Here is a 23456-nt window from a genome sequence, read left to right as displayed (position 1 = left end):
TCAAATCCAAAGATTACTAGACAAACCACCGCTATGGAATTATCCATCCATCCATCCATCCAACAAGTATTGAGCACCTACTGTGTTCCAAGCACTGTGCTAGATGCACTGTTGTTGTTAGTCACCAAGTCATGTCCGACTCTTTGTGACCCCCAAGGGCTGCAGCCCGCCAGGCTCCACTGTCCATGGGATTTCCCAGGCAAGAATACTGGAGTGGGCTGTCATTTCCTTCTCAAGGGGATCTTCCCGACCCAGGGATTGAACCCGTGTCTCCTGCATTGGCAGGCAGATTCTTGACCACTGAGCCACCTGGGAAGTGATTAGAGCGATGAACAGAACAGACAAAAGTGCCCGCCCTCCTGGAACTGACATTCTAGTTGGGGAGATAGAAAGTATTCCATAAACATAATTAACAAGTAAATCAAGTAGGCTGTTCCAAGGCGATAAGAGCTAAGGAAAAAGGAAACAGAATAGTTATCAGCGGGATTGCCAGAAGAGATCACTCCTGCATGAGCAGCTGCCGTTCTCTCCTGCTCCCTAGGGCAGCCGGTAGGTGTAAGGGAGGGCGCTGGGGGTGAGGGCGTTAGGAAATCACCTCCTGACCCTGACCTTGTGTCCCTCCCTTCCAGGCACCACGACCTGAGTGACCAGACCATGGAGACCCTGCTTGGCGGCCTGCTGGCGTTTGGCATGGCGTTTGCTGTGGTCGACGCCTGTCCCAAGTACTGCGTCTGTCAGAACCTGTCTGAGTCACTGGGGACTCTGTGCCCCTCCAAGGGGCTGCTCTTCGTGCCGCCGGACATCGACCGGCGGACAGTGGAGCTGCGTCTGGGCGGCAATTTCATCATCCACATTGGCCGCCAGGACTTCGCCAACATGACGGGGCTGGTGGACCTGACCCTGTCCAGGAACACCATCAGTCACATCCAGCCCTTCTCCTTCCTGGACCTGGAGAGCCTGCGCTCCCTGCACCTGGACAGCAACCGGCTGCCCAGCCTGGGGGAGGACACGCTGCGGGGCCTGGTCAACCTGCAGCATCTCATCGTGAACAACAACCAGCTGGGCGGCATCGCCGACGAGGCCTTCGAGGACTTCCTGCTGACGCTGGAGGACTTGGACCTCTCCTACAACAACCTCCACGGGCTGCCCTGGGGCTCCGTGCGGCGCATGATCAACCTGCACCAGCTGAGCCTCGACCACAACCTGCTGGACCACATCGCGGAGGGCACCTTCGCCGACCTGCAGAAACTGGCCCGCCTGGACCTCACCTCCAACCGGTTGCAGAAGCTGCCCCCGGACCCCATCTTCGCCCGCTCCCAGGCCTCGGCTCTGACCGCCACGCCCTTCGCCCCACCCCTGTCCTTTAGTTTCGGGGGCAATCCGCTGCACTGTAACTGCGAGCTTCTCTGGCTCCGCAGGCTGGAGCGGGATGATGACCTGGAGACGTGCGGCTCCCCGGGGGGCCTCAAGGGCCGCTACTTCTGGCACGTGCGCGAGGAGGAGTTTGTGTGCGAACCGCCGCTCATCACCCAGCACACGCACAAGCTACTTGTCCTGGAGGGCCAGGCGGCCACACTCAAGTGCAAGGCCATCGGGGACCCCAGCCCCCTCATCCACTGGGTGGCCCCCGATGACCGCCTGGTGGGGAACTCCTCCAGGACCGCCGTGTATGACAACGGCACCCTGGACATCCTCATCACCACGTCTCAGGACAGCGGCGCCTTCACCTGCATTGCCGCCAACGCCGCCGGGGAGGCCACGGCCACGGTGGAGGTCTCCATCGTCCAGCTGCCGCACCTCAGCAACAGCACCGGCCGGGCGGCGCCCCCCAAGTCCCGCCTCTCGGACATCACCGGCTCCAGCAAGACCAGCCGCGGAGGCGGAGGCAGTGGGGGCGGGGAGCCTCCCAAAAGCCCCCCGGAGCGGGCTGTGCTCGTGTCCGACGTGACCACCACCTCGGCCCTGGTCAAGTGGTCGGTCAGCAAGTCTGCCCCGCGGGTGAAAATGTACCAGCTGCAGTACAACTGCTCCGACGATGAGGTACTGATTTACAGGTGAGCCGGGGCTGCCGCAATGCAGGGAGGTGTCCAGATGGGCCTGGAGGAAGTGATGGGGAGGGTTTAGAGCTGTTCCTACCTATGCCACGCCCCCACCCCCCCCCCACCCCCGCCCCCCAAAGGTGTTTGTGCGATTCCAGGGACAAACTGTGCCATTTGTGCAGGTGAGAGGAAACAGAATGAACATTATGTACAAGTTTAAGGAGAGGGTACCCTACATGTGCAACCTGAAGAGATGTGTGTGTGGGCAGATGGTGCCTCCCAGAGGTCTGACGGTGGTAGGTGGTCTCAACGACTATGAGCTCCGAGTTTTCTTCTTATTTTTTAAAATTAATTAATTTATTTTAATTGGAGAATAATTATTTTACAATATTGTGATGGTTTTTGTCATATATCTACCAACATGAATCAGTCACATTTGCGCCTTAGATGGAAGGTACGCAATAACCATAAGCAGATCTCTTGGCCAGAGGATCTGACTCCGTCAATGAAGGATGAATTTGGCTTTCACCTAGATTCGTAGGCAGTCATGGCTAAGGTCAGGAAGTGTAGAATTCAGATCATCACTCTGCCATTTGCTAATCATTTAATTCTCTTGCCCTGCCTCAGTTTTCCTCATCTGTAAAATGGGGATAATCCATGCCTGACTTAGTCTGTGGGTGAAAGTGAAACTGTTAGTTGCTCAGTTGTGTCCAGGTCTTTGCAACCCCATGGACTGTAGCCACCAGAGGCCTCTGTCCTTGGAATTCTCCAAGAATACTGGAGTGGATAGCCATTCCCTTCTCCAGGGGATCTTTGCAACCAAGGGATCAAACCTGAGTCTTCTGCACTGCAGGCAGATTGTGTACTGTCTGACCCACCAGGGAAGCCCAAACTGGCTGAAAGAAGAAAAAGGGAGAGCTGATGTTCACGTAACTGAAAACTCAGCAACCTGCCTCAGACCCAGCTAGATCAAAGGGCCCACAAGCATTCTGCACTCAGTTTCTTTGCTTCCCTAAGTTTCGTTTTCTTCTGGGTTTGCCTTCATTGTCAGACACCTTTTTCTTCTGGGCAGCCCTAGAAGAAGAGCCTCCCTCTCCCGGTTGTTCCGCCAAAGTCCTGGATGAGCTCTGATTAACCAGAACAGGTCATGTGAGCCAGTGGATATTAGGTCATCCTGCCCAGCTGTCCTGACCTCTCTGGGTGTCAGTCTTTTCATCTGTAAAATGGAGACAATAGTGTTGACTTTGTCGATCTGCTGTGAGGATCAAAGGGTCATTTCTTAGGCTGGTAGAAGGGAGGTAAAGACTCAAAAGCTGCAACAGAACTGTTTAAGTTGTTCAGAAGGAAGTTGAAGTTCAGAAGAAGTTGATCCATCAGATGATGGATCCAAGCTAAAGGGTCAGGGTCTGACCACAGGTGTGTTTCCTTTGCAGCCAGATTCCCGCTTGTGTTAAACATGACAGATGTGGCTTAGAGTCTTACAGCTCAAGGAATGTATGGTTTCTTTTGAAATCCTGTGTGTTTTATCTTATGCATTCAAAATAATTATTCTGAGAAGGGATCCCATAGACTACCTGTTGGGGTCCTTTAATGGACCGGAACCTTGTGGTACGGAGTTGACGATAAGAAAGTGAAAGAGAGAAAGAGAGAGAGAGAGAGACAAAAAAGACCCGGGGACCTAAGCTCTGGTGGAGCAAAGGTGCTTTAATGATTTTTCTATGAGTATATATAGGCTGCATTACAAGAAACTTCTTTCGGGAATGATAGAGATCAGAAAACCAAATGTACAGCAACCGTTACCAAGGGAACAAGGGGTAACGTTAGTCACAAGGTCAGGAGACAATCTATATCTCAAGTAAGGGGAAGGAGATTAAGCTGTTTTGTCCTAAGGAGAATGTTTACTAAAGGAAACTCATGCTTGCCTCACACAATGACCTCAGTCCCTGGGAGCAGCGTGCTGTTCCACTTGAAGAGGGACAAAGGACTCATGAGAGACAGCACGTAGGACTCCTCCCATCAAACATTCCCTGACAACTACCAGACAGCTGAATGGTCCATAGTGCTAAAGAGCTCAAGAACCTTGATCCATTAATGAGGTTTCTTCCAGCTCTGACTTTCTCACTTGATGAATAGGTCTCTGGATGGAAAGGTGTGGACAAAGAAAGGCATTTAATCACCAAATGAAGCTCATGAGATGGAGGGTAGGAGCACCATGGACTCTGGTGGAGCCAAGGAACTTCCCTTACCTTGTGTCATATATGTGGCTTGTCTGGAGGGCGGTTTCTTTCTCAGGATGTAAAGAAAACAGCAGTAGAACTTAACTGAAGTATACGCATTCATATATATATATATGAAATTAAATGATACACATTTTTATATATGTGACATACATGTGAAATTAAACAATATACATATGTATTTTTCTGCTTACAAAAGTAATAGTCTTTGTAGAAAACTTGGAACATTGACAAAATGATAAAGAGATAGATAAAAATTGCCTGTAATCCCACCACTCATAGTTAACCGGAGCATTTGGTCTCTAAGTTTTATTTCAGTTTAAAACAAAATTCATGATCAGTCTAATGTGTCCTTTTGTTTCTTAATTCTTTCCACTCAACATTGTACCTTGCTTAGATTTCATGATATTAAAATATTTTTCATTTGGCTATAACATAATTTATTTAATCAATCTTTTATTTTTGGACATTTAGGTTGTTTCCATTTTTCAGTATTAAAAGCAAAAAAGCAGTAAAGCAGCAATGGATATATCTTTTTACATAAATATATTTATGCAAAACTTCAGTGATTTCCTTAGCCTATTTTCCTAGGGGTTGAGTCACTGGTTTCATAGGTAAATAATGATCTTTATAAAAAAAAAAATAATGATCTTTATACTTTGCATATAAACACTTAGTTATCCTCTCATCAGTGAGAGGTACCTATTTTGACCACACCCTTGCCAATTATAGCTATATAATTACTTTCATTTTTGTCAATCTCATAGGTGAAAAATGGAACTTGTTTTAATTTGCATTTCTTTGATAGCGTGTGAGGTTGACCTTTTGAAAATAAGTATATTTCTTCACTTGTGAATTTATTATATGGTTTTGACTTTGATATAAAGTGTAAAGGCGAAAAGCTACCAGCTCTGAGGCCTACACAGGCATAGGATGAAAGGAAATGCAGTTTGTGAGGGAAGAGATGCTGGCATCAAGGTGGCAAAAAGCCAAGATTGCCAAGATGGAGTCCCTCCCTGGGACATCTCAGGAATCCTGGGAGGACCCCAAGAGGGGTTGGAGTTATGCTTCTGAAGTCACTCAAAGCTGAATTCAAACCACTTTTATTTGGTGATTGAGATCTTGGAGACACTAGCTTTATAAATAGAAATATAGGCAGACCTTGGATATATTTTGGATTGGGTTCCAGACCATGGCAATAAAGCCAATATTGCAATAAAGCAAGCCACATCAATTTTTTGGCTTCCCAGTGCATATAAAAGTTATGCTGACACTATGCTGTAGCCTATTAAATGTGCAATAACATTATGTCTAAAAAAACAATGTACATACTTTAATTAAAAAATACCTTAATGCTAAAAAATGCCAACAATCATCTGAGCCTTCAGAGAATCATAGTAGTAACACCAAAGACCACTGATCACAGACATCATGACAAATATAATAATAATGAAAAAATTTTGAAATTGTGAGAGAATTACCGCAGTGTGACACAGAGACATGAAGTGAGAAAATGCTGTTAGAAAAACATCACCTATAGATTTCTCCAATGCAGCATTGCCCCAAATCTTCAATTTGTAAAAAATACAGCCTTTGCCAAGTGTAATAAGCAAAGCGTAATAAAGAAAAGTAAATGGAAGCATCGGAAAGCTTAGGGGAAAAAAATGCAGATAGCAATGCTGACTTCCCCTTATTGAGGTCTTGAAGATTAGAAGAGAAACATCATGGAAAGCTTTCTGAATCGTAGTAAGTGTTCAGGCAATACAAATGGTTATTGTTCTTGTTATTAGCAATAGGGGTAGGAGTAACAGTAATGGTGAGAGTAAGACCATTATCTTGTCTGCCGTGCTGGGGGGCAAAGGGAAGAGGAAGGTTAGATACATAGCTCCATCTTGAAGAAGCCAGATATCCAAAATTTAAAGGAAAAGGACAGTGTGAATCTGTAGCCAGTTAATAGTAACGGCAATCACTAGACAGCATTTTTGCCAGCTTACTGTGGGTTTTACACGTAGCTTTCCAAGAAGCAAGTATCTCACTTCATTCTCCTGGACATACCAGAAAGTATAAAAGACAGAGAGAATTAAACTCTCCCAAGGTCGCGCCCCTGACTTCAGTTCCGAAATTCAGCCACCGTGGCAATTCTGCCTTCATCCTTACAATACAACTGGCTGTTAGGACAAATAGGAGACTCCGAGGAAGAAGCAGTAGGTTTTTAGAAAGCGAATTGTCCCCACAGGAAAGACGAGGCCCCAACCGGTCTGCACAGTGGCTCTGCGATATGCTCAGCCTTCAACAGGGACGTGTTCACAAGAGGGGCAGAGAGGTTTCTACCCGAAGATGAACGTGACAGCACTCAAAAGACTATGATCACGGCATCCGGTCCCATCACTTCATGGCAAATAGATGGGGAAAAAGTGGAAACAGTGACAGATTTTATTTTCTTAGACTCCAAAATCACTGCGGATGGTGACTGCAGCCATGAATTTAAAAGACACTTGCTCCTTGGAAGAAAAGCTATGACAAACCTAGACAGCGTGTTAAAAAGCAGAGACATCATTTTGCTGACAAAGGTCCGTGTAGTCAAAGCTATGGTTTTTCCAGTAATCATGTATGGATGTGAGAGTTGGACCATAAAGAAGGCTGAGCGCCAAAGAATTGAAGCTTTCAAACTGTGGTGCTGAAGAAGACTCCTGAGAGTCCCTTGGACAGCAAGGAGATCAAATTAGTCAATCCTAAAGGAAATCAACCTTGAATGTTCATTGGCAGGACTGATGCTGAAGCTGAAACTCTAATACTTTGGCCACCTGATGTGAAAAGCCGACTCATTGGAAAAGACCCTGATGCTAGGAAAGATTGAAGGCAAGAGGAGAAGGGGATGACAGAGGATGATATAGTTTAACGAAATCACTGATTCAATGGACATGAGTCTGAGCAAACTTTGGGAGATGGTGAAGGACAGGGAAGCCCGGCATTCTGCAGTCCATGGGGTCGCAAAGAGATGGACAGGACTGAGCAACTAAACAACAACAATACATGGTACAGAGATGCTCATGGCAGGGCTTTTAATCCATGTTTTTCGCAGCAAGGACAAAGCTGCTGGCTGAGAAGGAGGCTGCAGGAAGACTAGACAAGAGCAGCAGGCAAAGCCACAATTTCCAAATTGCCTCCCTTTCCCCGGTAAGAACAGCCACAGCAATAATGGTACAAATTTGCATTGAGAGCTTGTTTGAACCGGGCACTATTCTGACGACTTTGTACATATGAACTCAACAGTTTTCTCAAAACCCTGTGGGGTGAGAACTACCGTTATTCCACTTTCCATATAAGAAACTGGCTCAAGGTTTCAGAGACAGAACTTGAATCCAGACCATGTGGAAAGGGCAAGACCAATACTCAGGGAGGGAACCGAGGCCAACAGAGACACATCATATCGCCCTGCATTTGTTCTGGTCCCCAGGCCCCAAGGGTCATGTCCCAGGACTAGAGGACACAAGCCAAGTTTCCAAGCCCATGGGAGTGAGCTTGAGACAGCAGGGACAGAAAGAGAAGTGCCCAAGATGGGAAAAGTACAGATATTCTGGTTTTGAAGACTAGACTCTATAAAGCATAGGATGCTAGGCTGGGTGTGGACATTCCAAATTCCAGAAAGGATTGCTCAACAGAGGGCTGTAATCCCTTGGCAAAGAATGATGACTGCCAGAACCCCACAAGGAACCCCAAGGGGCAAATCATGCCCACGTATTGAGTTGTCTTCAGGGGACACTATGACCCAGTTCTTTTTCTTTTTCATGTTTTAATTGAAGTATAGTTGATGTACATAATTTACAGATATACAACATAGTGATTCACAATTTTTAAAGGTTATATTCCATTTATAGCTCCTGCAAAATACTGGCCACATTCCCTGTGTTGTACAATGCATCGTTGTAGCTTATTTATTTTAAACATCCTAGTTTAAATTATTCTTAATCTTTGAATCTTTAATCTTCTTAATCCCCTATCCCAGTCTTGCCCCTCCACCCGATTGCTATAACTGCCAGTTTGTTCTCTGTATCTGTGAGTCTTTCTTTTTGTTATGTTCACTATTTCATGACCCAGTGGTTCTTTTCATCTGCCTCCCTCATCATTCACAAGGACAGCCTTCTCAGTGACATCCCTCCTGACACGAGATCCTCTCCATGAGACCCCGTCCCCATGTGTCTCCACGGGGGAGGTGGACCAGAGTCTCTGGGGTGGTAGATGCTGCTGGAAAATGTCCTAGTGGGTTTCCAGTGGCTGTGACTCAGTGCCACAGACAGAGTGCATCACGATTGTAAAGGACAGTTGACAAAAATCCCAGCCTGAGTTTGGGCCAAAACAGAGATGCGTAAACTGTGAAATGAACCTGTAACTGGTCAACCAGATTATTTTTTAGTTCCATTTTTTCAAAAGTTTAGTTTTAATTGGAGAATAATCGCTTTACAATGTTGTGTCAGTTTCTGCCACGCGACACTGTGAGTCGCCTGTAAGTATACATAGGTTCCCTCCCTGGTGAGCCTCACCCCCCCCCCCCCATACTGACACAATATACACCACTGTGCGTAAATAGACAGCTAGTGGGAAGCTGGTGTACATCACAGAGAGCTCAGCCCGGTGCTCTGCGGCCAGATTGCTTAACAAATTGATGTGCACGTGCGAGAAAGCCTCTGGCTTGTACCTCCACAGCGGCCCCATTCTGGCTGCTCAGAATATTTTCTCATTGACATGGATAATGACACAGAAAATATGTTTTCTTTTTGGTTCAAAAACTCAGCCGCCGTAGTTCAAGATGAAGAAAATCTGGCTTGATGGGAGTTTTGTGTGGCATCGGCTCAGAGTTTTAGCTGATCTCAAGGATGTTGTGGCTGAAAAGTGATGGAGCTGCCAAAAGACTCCTGTAATTGGGGGCTGTGCTAAAAGAAGTCAAGTGCTGAGATCATGGGAGGTCGCGATTTTAATCACTGAGTCATTTTGAGCTGGTCAGAGCAGAGCTGTAACACATTTACTACAGGAAGACACAGTCTTCAGAGATTCTCTTCACCAGTGGCAATATATCCAGAGATCCACTGATGAGAATGGGATTCTAGAATCTTGTGAGATGGGCAGAGGTTGGAGATGACAGGATTTGGGAAAGAAGTCATATATCCTTTAATTTATTCACAGAACGTATGAGTAGAAGAGAACACACACACACACACTTGAAAGCAGGCGTTGGCCCATTACAACAAAAACATTCCAATAGCAGCGCCTGTACATACCTTTCTCATTGCTCTCCATCTGGCTGCAAAATGACTTGGCTTGCATCTTTCTTCCTTTCTAACATGTGCCACTCATGCATACCCATCTCCATATCCCCAGCTCCTAGCAAGACCTGGCCCACAACAGCTAGTGGGTCAATATCTGGTTAACTGAAAAGAATGGAAGTGAACATCAGGGCTGCCCAACAGCAGACAAAACAAGGGCTGCCATAAGGTACCAGGATGCTGGATACCAAGAGCTGCCCGTACCAGGATGATTCAAGTGGAACCCAGCTGATTCCATACCAGGGATGCCCAGTGGGCAGCCTGACTGCAACATTTGACTTAAATGATCCCACCCTGACGGTCTGTGACTCTGTTTAAGGCTTATTATCCCATGATCAAGACAATATGGTTACCATAGTTGCTAAATCCACCTGCTCTTGCCAATTGGGCCCACATGGCATCTTGCCTTTCAGGGTTAGGGTGCCCTGTCTCATCGGGGTTTGCACCCAGGGCCCGAGGTCGCAGACAGGGACCTTAGTGAAGACTTAATTGTCCAGCCAGATTGGACATGTCATTGACAGATCACCACTGACTGACACCATGGACCTGCAGAAACCATGGGAGCTGGGAGCTGTGTGTGAACCATCAGGTTCTAGTCAATATACCTAGGCTTCTCTGGTAGCTCAGCAGTAAAGAATCTGCTTGCAATTCAGGAGATGCAGGTTTGATCCCTGGGTCAGGAAGATCCCCTGGAAAAGGAAATAGCAACCTACTACAGTTGAAAAGACCCTGATGCTGGGAGGGATTGGGGGCAGGAGGAGAAGGGGACGACAGAGGATGAGATGGCTGGATGGCATCACCGACTCGATGGGCATGAGTTTGAGTAAACTCCGGGAGTTGGTAATGGACAGGGAGGCCTGGTGTGCTGCAATTCATGGGGTCGCAAAGAGTCGGACACGACTAAGCAACTGAACTGAACAGTTGATTTGCCTGGGAAATCCAATGGACAGAGAATCCTGGTGGGCTATCGTCCATGGGGTTGAAAAAGAGTCAGATACAATTAGTGACTGAACAACAACAAAAAACAACAATCTACATACCAGGAAGGGGAAGCAGAGGCCTGGTTAATCCCAAACCATGGATAACTCAGGATTTGAATTTGGCTGTGAAATAGTGTCTTGCTTTTTTTTATTATCAGATAATTAGCTCCCTCATTATCTAAGGGTTTTTGCTGACCTCCCAAGGCATTTGCCTTCCCTGAGTACCCATGACTGAGCCCTGCAGGCAGCTCTGGGTCATACTAGACACAGACAGTCCACAAGTGGGACCATGTGACTGGGGAAGGCTGGCTCCCGCATCTGTCAGCCCCAGGGCCTGCCCTTTCAGGAAGTGACTAGCATTCATGGGGACAGTGTCAGAGGCGGGGGAGTCAAGGTGGGGAAGAAGCCTGGGAGAGGGGAGTCAGAAAGAAGGGGGCCTCCCCTCCTCAAGGAGAGAGCAACGGTCCATCCCAGCTGTGCCCCATCCCCGGTATGACATGGTAAGTTAAGTGCCCCGCATGTCATTATCAGTCCAAGTGACACTTACTAACACTCATCTCTAAGAGTCATCAAGAACATCTGTCACCAGGCGTGATGTTGGAACAGTCCCCGGGAGGGCCAGGGGAATAGCCAGCGTACTTCTGAAGCACAGCGTGGAATTAGCCAGGATGCAGCCTTGTCTTCATGAGGCTTATTCTGCTGTCATCATCTTCATGGAGCAAAAGTGAGGGCTTATGAGGCAAGAGACCCTGAAGGTGGTGGAAGATAGTAGCCATTCTATGACCCGCTGCAACTTTATATTTAACCCCCTTCCCGTACCATATTCCTCCATGACATAATCCCCACCTTGAAGGAGACTGGACCACCTTATTGAGTTTTACACGGCTGGAGTGGGGCATTTTTATTATTATTATTATTATTATTACTGTTGGCCTGTCTCCCATCTAGGGAAAAAATAAGAAGGCAGATTCAACCAGTTTCTACTCCATCATTGTGAATCAATACCCCAGTGGAGATTGCCCTTGCCCCCCACCCCATGAAAATGCGCTAATTGGAACACCACAATAGGGTAGAGGGAAATTTACTAATGAACCTATGATCCTGTGGGTTTGGGGAGAAACTTCTGGAGAGGGTGCTCCCTAAAGTGTTTGTCACTTAGTTGTGTCCAACTTTTTGTGACCCCATGGTCTGTAGCCCACCAGGCTTCCCTGTCCATGGAATTCTCCGGGTAAGAATGCTGGAGTGGATAGTCATTCCCTTCTCTAGGGAATCTTCCCAACTCAGGGATCGAACCCGGTCTCCTGCATCGCAGGCAGATTCTTTACCACCTGAGCCACCAAGGAAGCCAGGGAGGGCCATACCGGATATAAGAGCTCCCATCTATTCAGGGGAAGATTCAGTTGCTTCCACAGACATCTCAGCTTCTACTGAAAGGTTGGATTGGACCCCACTGTCAGGTAAAAAAATGTGTAAAGGAGAAAGTTAGGGTGACTGGGGTAGAAAGATTCCAGGGAACTCCCTGGTTAGAGCCAAAATCAGCCTCCCTTGGATTTTATATTTTTTTACATTGTTTGACTATTGAAATCTGACATCAACAAGCAGGGATGGACAAATATACCCATTTTATACCTGGTGAAACTGAGTCTTTAATGAATTCAGTAGATTTCCCAAGGTTCCACAAAGCAAAGACTAGAAATACCGTGCCCACATCCAATGCCAGGTACATGCTGTGTGAAACTTCTCATTAATATCCCAAGGAGTTTTCCTTAAGGCTGGAGACTTGGGCTGAGGGACACCAACTGTGACTTCTTTTTCTCAGAAGGATGGGGTAATTCACTGGGAGGCTGCTGAGATTTTCTCTTCCAGTTTTAGTTGCTTTCCTCACATTTCTAAGGCCTAGCCATAGCAATTAGGATGAACAGAAAACTCAACCAAAAGAGATTTAAATTCTTAAGGGTTTATGTCTCTTGTGTAAAAGAAGGCAGTGGAAGGGAGCTTAGCCTGGGTTTCTGGGCAGCCTGGCCACCAACGACCCAGCTCCTACCTTTCTGCTCAGCCATCCTCAGCACAGGTTCTGTCTTTAAGGTTTCCTCATGGTGAGAAATGGCTGCTGGCACGCTAGCTATCACATCTCCTTCCTATAGAGTGGTAAAGATGAAAAACAGAAGGATAAGAGGGCGAAGGAAGTTCTCCCTCCAGTAACTTCTACTTATATCTCTTTTGGCCATATCTGTCTGCAAGGGAGGCTGGGAAATGTAGTCCACTACCAGTAATATAGCACTTCTAGAACCTGAGTTTGCACCCCAACTCTACCATTTACTAGTCCTGGGACCATGGGCAAGTCACTAAGCCACTCTCATAATTTATACCAATAGTGGCATGAACTGGATGAGATCACATATTTGGAAGCTCATTTACATGTGGTCAACTATGAAGTATCAGAAACATGTCAGTACTTACTGTTATTTGGAGCCTAACAACTTTCCCTACTTGGCCCCCTTTTCTTGTCTTTGTTCTCCAAGCTTCTTCTTGCGGCTCCGTTCTTCAAAACTTACTCCAAGAGAGCTGTTAACTGGGAAAACAATCTGATAAAGTTTTAAGAGATCAAGGTATAGGCATAATCCCTTTCAGAAATCTTCATAGTTCAATTGGAAATTCTGGAAAACCCAAAGGAGTGAATCTCTAAGGATGTAATTTCAAAGCCCACAGCAGGTTTGAGCATAGGAGAGACATTTTTCAGGGGTGCCTTCCTGGAGCATCTCAAATCACATCACTACTTTCTCATCCTGCCTCTCTTACTCCACACAAGATGAACACCACTCAGGTGCAAAAACCTTCAGGGCATCAGTTCAGAGGTGACTAACTTCTCTATGTGTCATTCCCTCTATTCTCAAAAAGTTCTGTCTGAAGACATCTCTGAAGAGAGAAAAATAAGCAGGAGTAAAATTATTACAGGGTGTATCCAGCCTGCTTTTCTTTTGGAATGTGGCTTTTCCCCCTTGTAGTGAAGGGAGAACCAGAGAGCCAGCTCCTTTCAGCCTCATAACAGCTCCAGGAGAGCCGGGAGTCAGGCAGGTGTGAAACCCAGGCATTCTGACGCCGAACCCGAGGTTTCCCATCACCTGGTATTTCCCGAGCCTGGCTGTGCTCTGGAATCCATGGGGAGCTGCATGCTGTCTCCAGGAGATCCCAAGCCAGCTTCAGGTGGGGCCCAAGCATCCGTGTTTTTAAAACTCCCCCAGCGACTCTCATGTATGTTCCGCATGGGGCCGTTGTGCCTGGGGAATGGGCATTACTAGGAGGTGAGCTGCTATAAATCCCACAGCTGGGGCTTTGGTATCTGAACTTCTGGTGAGAGAAGTCAGCAGATTGAGGTTCTCATCTCTGCTCTCCCATGCCCTTGTCATCTCATCTCTCTTAGGCTTTGTTTCATCTATAACCTCAAAATACAAACTCTTCAAACGGGATCATCTCCAAAGAGATAAAGTATGTGAAACATTTAGGAAACAAAAGCACCATGTGCATTTTAGTTGCTGAAGTCATTTTTCTTATCCCTTCTGCTGAGGCTGAGTGATGAATACCAGGAGGCTAGAATCAGGAACTCCAGATGTGGGCTCTCATCTCCCTGCCCCCCTTTCCTTCTCTGAGCCTCAGGCTTCTCATCTGCAGAATAGGGATGCTAGTGACTCCCAAAGGTGTTGTGAAATGTGAAGAGATGTAAGGTGTGAAGAAGAGTATCTTCAGATAGTGTGAAGTGCTTCTTATTGCAAAGATCTGACTATGGTGGTTTGACCAAACTGGGGATTTATTTCTGTCATGTAATGGAATCCCAGAGGGCTGGCGCTCAGGGCTGGCATGGGAGTTCCATGGACCTCAGGGACTGAGGCTCCTTCTCAAGTTGCACAACCATTAACATGTGGCTCTCCACCTCTGTGCTTGCTGACCCTTCCCCCCAGGACTTCCTCCTGCGTGCCTAGCCCACAGAGAGAGCAGCTGAAGTGGAGGGGAGCTGATGTCCCCAGAAGCAGCCCTAGTCTATGCCAGAGAGAATTGGAGGATTAACACTCCAGCTTCCTCCCCTAGCAGGGGAAGAAGAACAGCTGAGGCGTATTCTATGCAGTCCCCCAGAGGGTCCCTATACAACTGAGCCCAGGTTGCTCACGATGGTAACTTGCTTAGCAGCACACCCTGTATGGACCTTCCCTAAAAGAAGAGAGTCCTGGACCCAAATAAACTGTTGGCACTCAACTCTTTGTCCTAGGGTCTGCTCCCAGGAAAGCCAGATGAAGGAAGACAGGCACCAACCTTTCAGATGCGTCAGCCCCTTTATTTATTTAGTTTTTGAAAGTCTTCGTTGAATTTGTTACAATACTGCTGCTTCTGTTTTATGTTGGGTTTTTTTTGTTTTGTTTTGTTTGGCTGGGAGGCACGTGGGATCTTAGCTCTGCAACCAGGGATTGAACCCACAACCCCTGCATTGGAAGGTGAAGTCTTAACCATCGAACTACCAGAGAAGTCCCTGAGTCAGCCCGCTGAAAGAGTCCCCCAGGAATCCCACCCCACAGCTCCTGCTTCTATCCCATTGTATTTCCTCAGTCTGCATCAGAGGCTGAGAAAGTTGGTCGTTTGTTCAGGCGTGTTGCTTTCCCAAATAAAGTCAGGGCTCTGCTGGAGGAGTCAGGGGAGGAGGGTGGATGTCCGGCCGGTGTGCAGCCCCAGAGAGCTCTGTGGATGAAAGCATCAGTGTCGTTCATGTCTCTTGGCACCTATCTGCCCACACCATCCCAAGAGCCAGCCGCCTGCACGTGTAGCTGAAGCCAGCCTGGGGAAGGGAGATGATCTGGGCTGCTTTTCTGCTCTGTGTGAGTGCTCTTTTCTCATCTCTAGAGACGCTGAGCCAGAGAGAGAAGCCGAGGGGGATGTCTGAGTCTTTGCCAATTAGACCTATGGTCTGGCAAGTGCGTGTGTGATGAGAGTGGGCACCCTGTGGGTAACAGAAGGGCTCCAGACGTGAAGTCAGATTAACGCCCATCATCTTCAGAGCCTCAGAGGTGGTGGGGGGGCGGGTGGGGGGGCGGGGGGTGAGCAGGATCACACAGAACCACAGACTGTGATGTGCCAGCCCAGGGTGAGAGCAGGGCCATGGAGACGTGCAACGCGGATGAAGAAGCTCATTAACTATTTACAAAGGAGAGCTATTTCTAGCCGGGGTGGGCTCCAGAGACGGCCTCCCACTTCTGCTGTGGCTGCAGTGCTGACGCTGTGGGGTGGGGGGGAGTAAGGGTCCAGATGTGGGAACTCACTTCTGCTGCCTTGTCAAGAAGGTACCTGTTCAGAAATTAAACGTCACATGGAACTATTAAACACTTAACCTTCTAACCAGGTAATTCATTAGTGATGATACTAAGTTAAGGGGGCTGTTCAGTTTAGTAATTGACCACCTAAAAGGTGAAAATGTACATGAATTGCTTGGTGAAGTTGATCCATTTGAGCTTTTTCATGAGCTAATGGAAGTGCATTCACAAGCCTGGGTGGGGAGGAGTATATCCTGTGACTGGGTGGGCAGAGCTTCTGGAAGTAGGTGGAGTGGGCTATAAGCTGTGTCACGGGGAGTAGGTGGGATTTGGAAGGAAGAGGAGAGGGGTTAGCTGTTTTAGGTGGAAGCAATAAGAAAGAGGCCAAGGCAGGAATGATCAGGCCTGGTCAAGGACCCCTGAAATCCCTGGTGTATTAGTCAGTGCTGTCACAGTAATAATGCTCCATGACAAACAAGTCCAACATCTCAGTAGCTTATAGCTTATTGAATCTTCTTCCCTGTGTGTGTGATGGTCAGTTGGAATTCACTGGGTCTCAGGTGGGCTGGGCTCCAGGCTCCAAGTCTGGTTTAAATCTTCTCTATGTATTTTATTCTGGAGCCAGGTAGGGGGCCAGTGGTCATCCAGAATATGTTTTTCTCATGGTGATAGCAGAAATGAAGAGGGCAGGTGAAGAAGCAAACATCAAGCTTCTGCTGGCATTACATCGGCTAAATCCCATGGGGCAAAGCAAGTTACAAGGCTGAGCCCAAAGTCAAGGGGCAAGGCAGGCACATCACCCACCGTCAGACCATGGCAAGAATGTGGAGATTTCATTTTATTGGCGTTTAGTTGCTCAGTCATATCTGACTCTTTTACGATGCCACGGACTGTAACTCACCAGGCTCCTCTGTCCATGGGATTCTCCAGGCAAGAATACTGGAGTGGGGTGCTATTTCCTTTATCCAGGGGATCTTCCTGACCCAGGGATAGGACCCGCATCTCCTGCCTTGCAGGTGGATTCTTTACCCCTGAACAACCGAGAAAGCCCTTCCTTTTATTAAAGAGAAGCGAAGGAACGGGTCCCACAGCTCAGTCGACCACACCTGGATTATTTGGTGGAAATGCTGTCTCTAGCAGTGGGTCTCAGACTTGAGCACACATCAGAATCACCTAACAAACTTAGCACTGTTGGCACAGAGATGCAGGGCCCTACCCCCCTGAGTTTCTGACCCATTCGGTCTGGAGTGGGGTCTGAGAATCTATAATTCTAACATATGCTCCCAGTGATGCCGATGCTGTCCATCCAGGGGCCACTTGCTGATACCCTCTGGTCTATGGAAACAATAGGAGGTTTGTTCAGAGAGAATTGAAGAGTAGACTGTGGGTGGCCTGGAGTGTCACACACAGTAGCTGTATTTACTGAGCCCTAACTACATTCCAGGTATTGTTTTAAAGATGTGTATTTTATTCTCTTACATGGTACTTTAAGCCTAGGACATTGCCATTTGATGGATGAAGACTCTGAAGGATAGGGAGGTATCGTGACTTACAAGATCTCCCAGCTTGGAGGTGGTGGAGCTAGGCTTGTAGCTGTCCTGACTTCAGGCTTTCTTCTGTTGGCTGTGGGGAGCCAGGGTCAAGCTCTGAAGGGAGAAACGACCTGTGACAGAAAAACTCCGGATTTGGAACTGGATAGTCTGGGCACAAACTGCACTTTGAGTCTTGGTATCTAGATTTTTTTATTTATTCAACCAGTAAGTACTTGTTGAGTGCCTGCTTTGGGGTAGAATCTACTCAAGACCATAGGGTTAGAACAAAATAGGCCAAGCCTTGGTCTACAAGGAGCTTCCGTTCTTATGGAGGAGAGGGATGAAAAATGTTAAATGTGCACTAGGAGAAGAAATAAGTAGTGTGAGGATGCAGTGGGGGAGCTGCTGTTTTATATGGGTGGTCAGAGATGGCCCTTCTAGAGAGTGATATTGGAACAGAGACCTGGATAGAGTGAGAGGAAGAGCAGACAGAGAGGAAAGAACAACGACAGAGGCCCTGGGGTAGGATGTCCTTGTTCTGTTGGGAGAAGCAGCCAGACTCCACTGCGTCTGGAGGGAGACTGACAGTGAGTGAGGTCAGAGAACTGGATGCGGCTGGGTCAGATAGGGCCTCGCAGGCCATGGTGAGGCCTTGGACTTTACGTGGGGTGAGATGGGTGCCACTGGGGGGCTGAGCACAGGAGAGTGGCGTGATGTGATTAACAAAGACAACCCGGCTGACTACAGTCTGGAGACCATAGCAGGCAGGGGCGGAAGCAGGGAGACCAGGTGCATGATGGTGGTTAGAGTCTTATGTCTTGAGACCCTCCTGCTCCTTAATGCCCATACCCATAAAATGGGAGAAGGACCCCTTCCACTGAAATTTCCCCTCCTGGGCTTGTTATGATAGTGGGAGGGAGGTCAGGGTGTGGGCATATGAGTGAGCAGGAAGTACTCATGAAGGAAACAAAGCAGCATCTTGTGACGATTTTTCTGGCAGAATCCTTGGAGCTGCATCTGCCTGGCCCAGGAACCTCCCCGAGGCCCAGCCCACAGCCACGGCGGAGAGAGGAGTTTCCCGTCTCCCCCTCCAGAGCATCACAGCTCACCCATCACTCTCCCAGCTCCTCCCGTCAGCACCCCGCCCTCTCCCCGCAAGTCCTCTCACTCTGATAGGGGAGTAATTATTTATGTTCCTGTTTAATTAGCTCATTAGGCATGTGCTGCAGTATTTCTGAGAATAAATTTCCTTCTCTAGTGGCTCTTAAGAGCATTTTTGCTGGTGCCTGGCCGCACCGATTGGGGCGGTCCTTGTGGGTTTGAGGGTGGTCGGTGGTCAGGGGCTGGGTGACCTGTGTTCTGGCTCCTGGGGTGTGTGTGTGTGTGTGTGTGTGTGTGTGTGTGTGGACAGGTGGGGAGGCTGCTGAGGCCCTGGGCATGGAGACCGGATCTTGGAAACTGCGATGGTGGCGACAGCCGGCACTGAACACCAGAGAGATATTTTTACCGCCCGTCAGAATGCCACTGCGTGTGAGCCACTGCCAAGGGCTGCTTCCAAAGGCTGCTTTTCCCTCAAGCTTTGATTGTCGATCAAAGAAAGGTCTGTGTGGAACGGGAGGCTTTGAAAATTCCCGGGTTGGCTAGGCGGGTGCTCCGCAGTCCTTTCCCTCTGGCAGGGAGGCTGGAAAGAAGCTTCGGTCCTGCAGCAAAAGTGAGTGGGTGGAGCCCGCCCTTCTGAGGTCAGGAAAGGAGTCCCTCCATCATCCCTCATCTTTCCTAGAGGGGGCCTAGGAATAGAATCCCACCCAGAAATACTACCTTCATGTAAGATCAGGAGGTCTGACATTCCACCATTAGAGATGTGTTTCTTTCCACCTGTCGTGAGAGATACTCACTCAGGCAGTTTCCTCTGGGACTGACAAACAGAGGATACAGATGTGACAGAGGCCACCGTGGAGGTTCTAGCAGGAGGCAGGGGGAGTCAGCAAGGGGTCCTTAGGAAACCTCAAAGCCCAGTTGCCTTTTGTGGACATATCGCTAAGGGCTTGAGAGAGTTCAGGCAGAGGGAGGGAAGTCAAGGTCTTGGGACCAATTCAGTTGTTCATTCTTTAAAACTCTTTTGTGACTCTGTTCTTCTGTCTTTAAAATGGGCATAGTTCTTGCTACTCCCATAGACTGGAAAAAGTCCAGAGTGATAAGGGGACAGTTCAAGGTCATCCAGGCCCTCCTTCCCCTTTCTTCACCAATCCTTACAATGCCCACCACCCTTCCTACCCATCACCCCCACCCCTACCACCTTCTTGGAATGCTGACTGGCCCCACATGGGGGATAACTTCCAGACACAAGAACTTGCCCCCCCCCCCCACCTTTTTTATTCAAGAGCTCAGACCACCACTGGGTGCCTTTAAGTTGAGAGGTCTTTCTTTCAGGCCCCAAACTCCACCTCCACATCTCTCTACCGCCTGGCCTTAGATTCTGTCTTCATCCTTATCAGGCATAAAACTCATTCTTCTTCCACACTATTTAATTTTGCAGATAATTCTCCTGGTTTGCCTAGTACTATTTGTATTTTCAGATTCAAGAGCCTTCCTCCCTGCTGACTTCCACTTTTGCCTTTCACTTTTAGTCATTCTAGAGGTTTTTATTTGCTGCTTATGATGCCAGGTCTGGGCCACTCATGGGGAAGGCAGTCGGGAACAGGACACCCTCACCTTTCTGCAGCTCATATTTCCCAGGGAGAGAGGTATTAAAGGACTATGTACTCGTGTAGTCACTGGTTCAGATACCACAGCTGTGATAAGCTGTGTGAGGCTTGGCAAGAGCAGATCCTGGGGAGGTCAGAGAAGGCTTCCTGGAGGAGGTGACCCAGAAGGTCAAGTAGGAGCTCAATGAGTGAAGAAATGTGGGAGGCATTGCAGTAAAGGTCTGCCATCTTTGTCCCTGGGGCAATAAGGGACCTGGGGTGTGTCCTGTGGCGCGTCTCCTGGTCCCTGCTTCACATGTGTGTCAGGCTGTGGCCTCCTGCATGGGTGGGATCTGGCAGCTGGATGTGGCCCGACCAGAGCAAAGTGGACTGGGGCAGTTCCTCATGGGCCAGGGTCCCCTGCATCTGAAGGCAGCCTCAGGCCTGCTGGTCTCCTCTGATCTAAGTCCCACACAGACAAGGTGGCCCTACAGAGCCACTGCCCTCACATGTTCTGAAGCCCTCACGCCCCCTCCTCCCTGGGCTCTTCCCAGGATGAAGTGGCCGCAGGGATGTGTGGCCACCTGGTTGGTATGTGGGCATTATACGTGAGGTCAGTGTTTGGATATCACAGCAAACATCCTGGGGTCCTCTAGTTCAAGCCTCTTTAATGACTTTTGATCAGCCATAAAGCATTTAAAAAAAATTATTCATCTGGTTTTATATGTGTTTTTATGTTGCAAGTCCTTGTATGCGCTTGGTTGAAGGTCATTCATGTGTGCTTGGTCACTCAGTCATGTTGGACTCTGCAACCCCACGGACTGTAGCCTGCCAGGCTCCTGCGTCCATGGGATTCTCCAGGCAAGAATACTGGAGTGGGTTGCCATTCCTTTCTCCAGGGGATCTTCCTGACCCAGGGGTTGAACCTGTGTCTCCTGTATTGCAGGTGGATTCTTTACCATCTGAGCCAGCAGGAAACCCTGGGTGGAGGTCAGTGGATTATAAGTCACAAAGTCAGTTGATGGGGGTTAGGTCAAAAGTACCAGTGATTGTGGATGACCTCTTCTCCAACCATGACAATGAGAGTGAGAACCGATCTTTCTGAGAAATGGTTACATGCCAGGTACTCAAGTGTTCATTCATTAACTCAATTAATTCTTGCAACATCCCAATGAAGAAGGTGCTGTTGTTGTCCCGATGAGAAAACTGAGGCCCAAAGAGGTTAAGAAGCTTACCCAAGGTGTCCCACCTGGGATTTGACTCCGGAGCCTACACCTTGAGGCCTTGATAATACGTAGTTAGCATCTGAGTGCTTGCTGTGTGCGTCTCAGGGCCCTGAGCATGCGCACCACCCCTGGGAGGCAGCTGTTACTCCTAAGCCCGCTTAACAGGGTAGGAATCTCTGGGATCAGAGGGTAAGTAAGCTGCCTAAGGTCTCCCAGCTTGAAAAGTGGCAGAGCCAGAATTCAGAGTCTAGGTTGGCTGTGCTCCAGAGAGCTCCTGTCCCTTTCTTTCCTTCCCAAGATGTGAGTTAGGATGAAGAGGAGCAAGGCAAGTATCTCGGGGTCACAGGTGGTGTGTTCAAAATAGAGGACTGTTCCTTTCCAGACAGTCTAGCCACCCCTTCCCAGCCACCTGGTCTATTAGCAAACCCAGGTCACTGCCCATTGTCACTCAGAAGCACCAAGAGGAAACAGGGGGAGTCTGAACCAGACCAGATCATTCCCCCACCCCCATGCGCACATAAGGAGGAACCTAGAGGAGAGGCAGGAGAGGGGGTGCTTCGGGGAGGGGTCTCAGTTAAGACACGTGGAAGAACTTCCAGGCAGTCCTGGTGGTGTCTGATGAGTAAAGCCAGGCTTCTTTGAGAGCAAGAGGCCTCAGCTGCCTGAAGGGCCTGGAGGTTTCCATCTGAGGCAGGCAGGCTTGTTACTTCTTTATAATAAAAAAAAAACTTATGGCCATATCCTGGACATTCTAATGTATGACTTGCCCTTTGAACCATGGCTGCCACCTCCCAGGACTGAAATGAAACCCGGGTCATGAGTTCAGCCCTGGTGAGGGGGGTGCTCCGGGGAGAGGAGGGAGATTTATGGCTCGGTCTCTGCCCTCCATGAGCCGTCATTCCCCGGAGCCACCGTGGCTGCTGCCGCCTCGGTCAAGCAAGGCCCAGGCCCAGCGCCGAGGGGCACGGGGTTGTGGGGCGGAGAGGGGGCGCCATGAGTCTCTGACAGCCCTGGGCTCCCTGGCTCACAGAAGGCCGGTGCGGGGAGCAGCTGATAGATCACTGCTGGGCTGTTGACCTTGAGTCTTAAGCAAAGTGAAGAATAAAAGGTCATATTTATTCCGTCAGAGCCACGGGAGCCGTGAAATATCGAAGTGTGAATAAAGACGGTGCTAAATCACTCACCACCGCTTGGGGACTTGGCTGATCTGTCTTTTGGCCCCGTCATCACCCACTGGGTGATCTGAGGCTCAGTACACTCAGAGAAAGAGGGAAAAGAAGAGATGGGGACTCCAGGGGACCCCTAACGGAATAGAGCGGTGCCAAGACCCCTGCGATTCATAGGCTTCTGGAGTGTAAGATGTCCCTTGCCTCAAATGTCACCTCTAAATACCCCTGACCAGCCCACATGGAGCTGAGTCTGCCCTCCCTACCCGCCCCCTCCCTTTCACTTTCTTTTAACCTGCTATGCTTTTTCTTTTCCCTATAGCACACTCCACTTTCTCACATATTATGTGATTTACCAGTTGTGTTCATCACTTACTGTCTGCCTTCTCCCTGCTGGGAGTGTCAGCTCCACAGGGTGGGGACTTGCGTCTCATGCTCATGGCTGTACCCCCAGCAGCAGCCCTGGCATACGATAGATAGATGCCCCGTGAAAGTCAGATGAACAGATGAGTCTGGGAAGACTTTCAGTTCAGTTCAGTCGCTCAGTCGTGTCCGACTCTTTGCAACCCCATGAATTGCAGCATGCCAGGCCTCCCTGTCCATCACCAACTCCCAGAGTTGACTCAAACTCATACCCATCAAGTCAGTAATGCCATCCAGCCATCTCATCCTCTGTCGTCCCCTCCTCCTCCTGCCCCCAATCCCTCCCAGCATCAGGGTCTTTTCCAATAAGTCAACTCTTCGCATGAGGTAGCCAAAGTACTGGAGTTTCAGCTTCAGCATCCGTCCTTCCAATGAACACCCAGGACTGATCTCCTTCAGGATGGGCTGGTTGGATCTCCTTGAAGTCCAAGGAACTCTCAAGAGTCTTCTCCAACACCACAGCTCAAAAGCATCAATTTTTTGGCGCTCAGCTTTCTTCACAGTCCAACTCTCACATCCATACATGACCACTGGAAAAACCATAGCTTTGACTA

The 23456-nt window shown here is 48.6% G+C and overlaps 1 protein-coding gene across 1 annotated transcript in view; it reads left to right on the top strand.

Moving 5' to 3' along the window:
* The first annotated feature begins 654 nt into the window (after positions 1–654).
* The window catches only part of LRFN2 (leucine rich repeat and fibronectin type III domain containing 2), a 42780-nt gene continuing 19978 nt past the window's right edge, over positions 655–23456 (top strand). The window contains exon 1 of the mRNA XM_061146074.1: positions 655–2054. Within this exon, the coding sequence (XP_061002057.1) occupies positions 655–2054 (1400 nt within the window). The remainder of the gene's footprint in view (positions 2055–23456) is intronic.

This window comes from Dama dama, chromosome 7, assembly GCF_033118175.1.
Source record: "Dama dama isolate Ldn47 chromosome 7, ASM3311817v1, whole genome shotgun sequence".
Lineage (NCBI taxonomy): Eukaryota > Metazoa > Chordata > Mammalia > Artiodactyla > Cervidae > Dama > Dama dama.
Note: the sequence above shows the minus strand (reverse complement) of the source record. Positions and strands in the feature narration are given on the sequence as shown.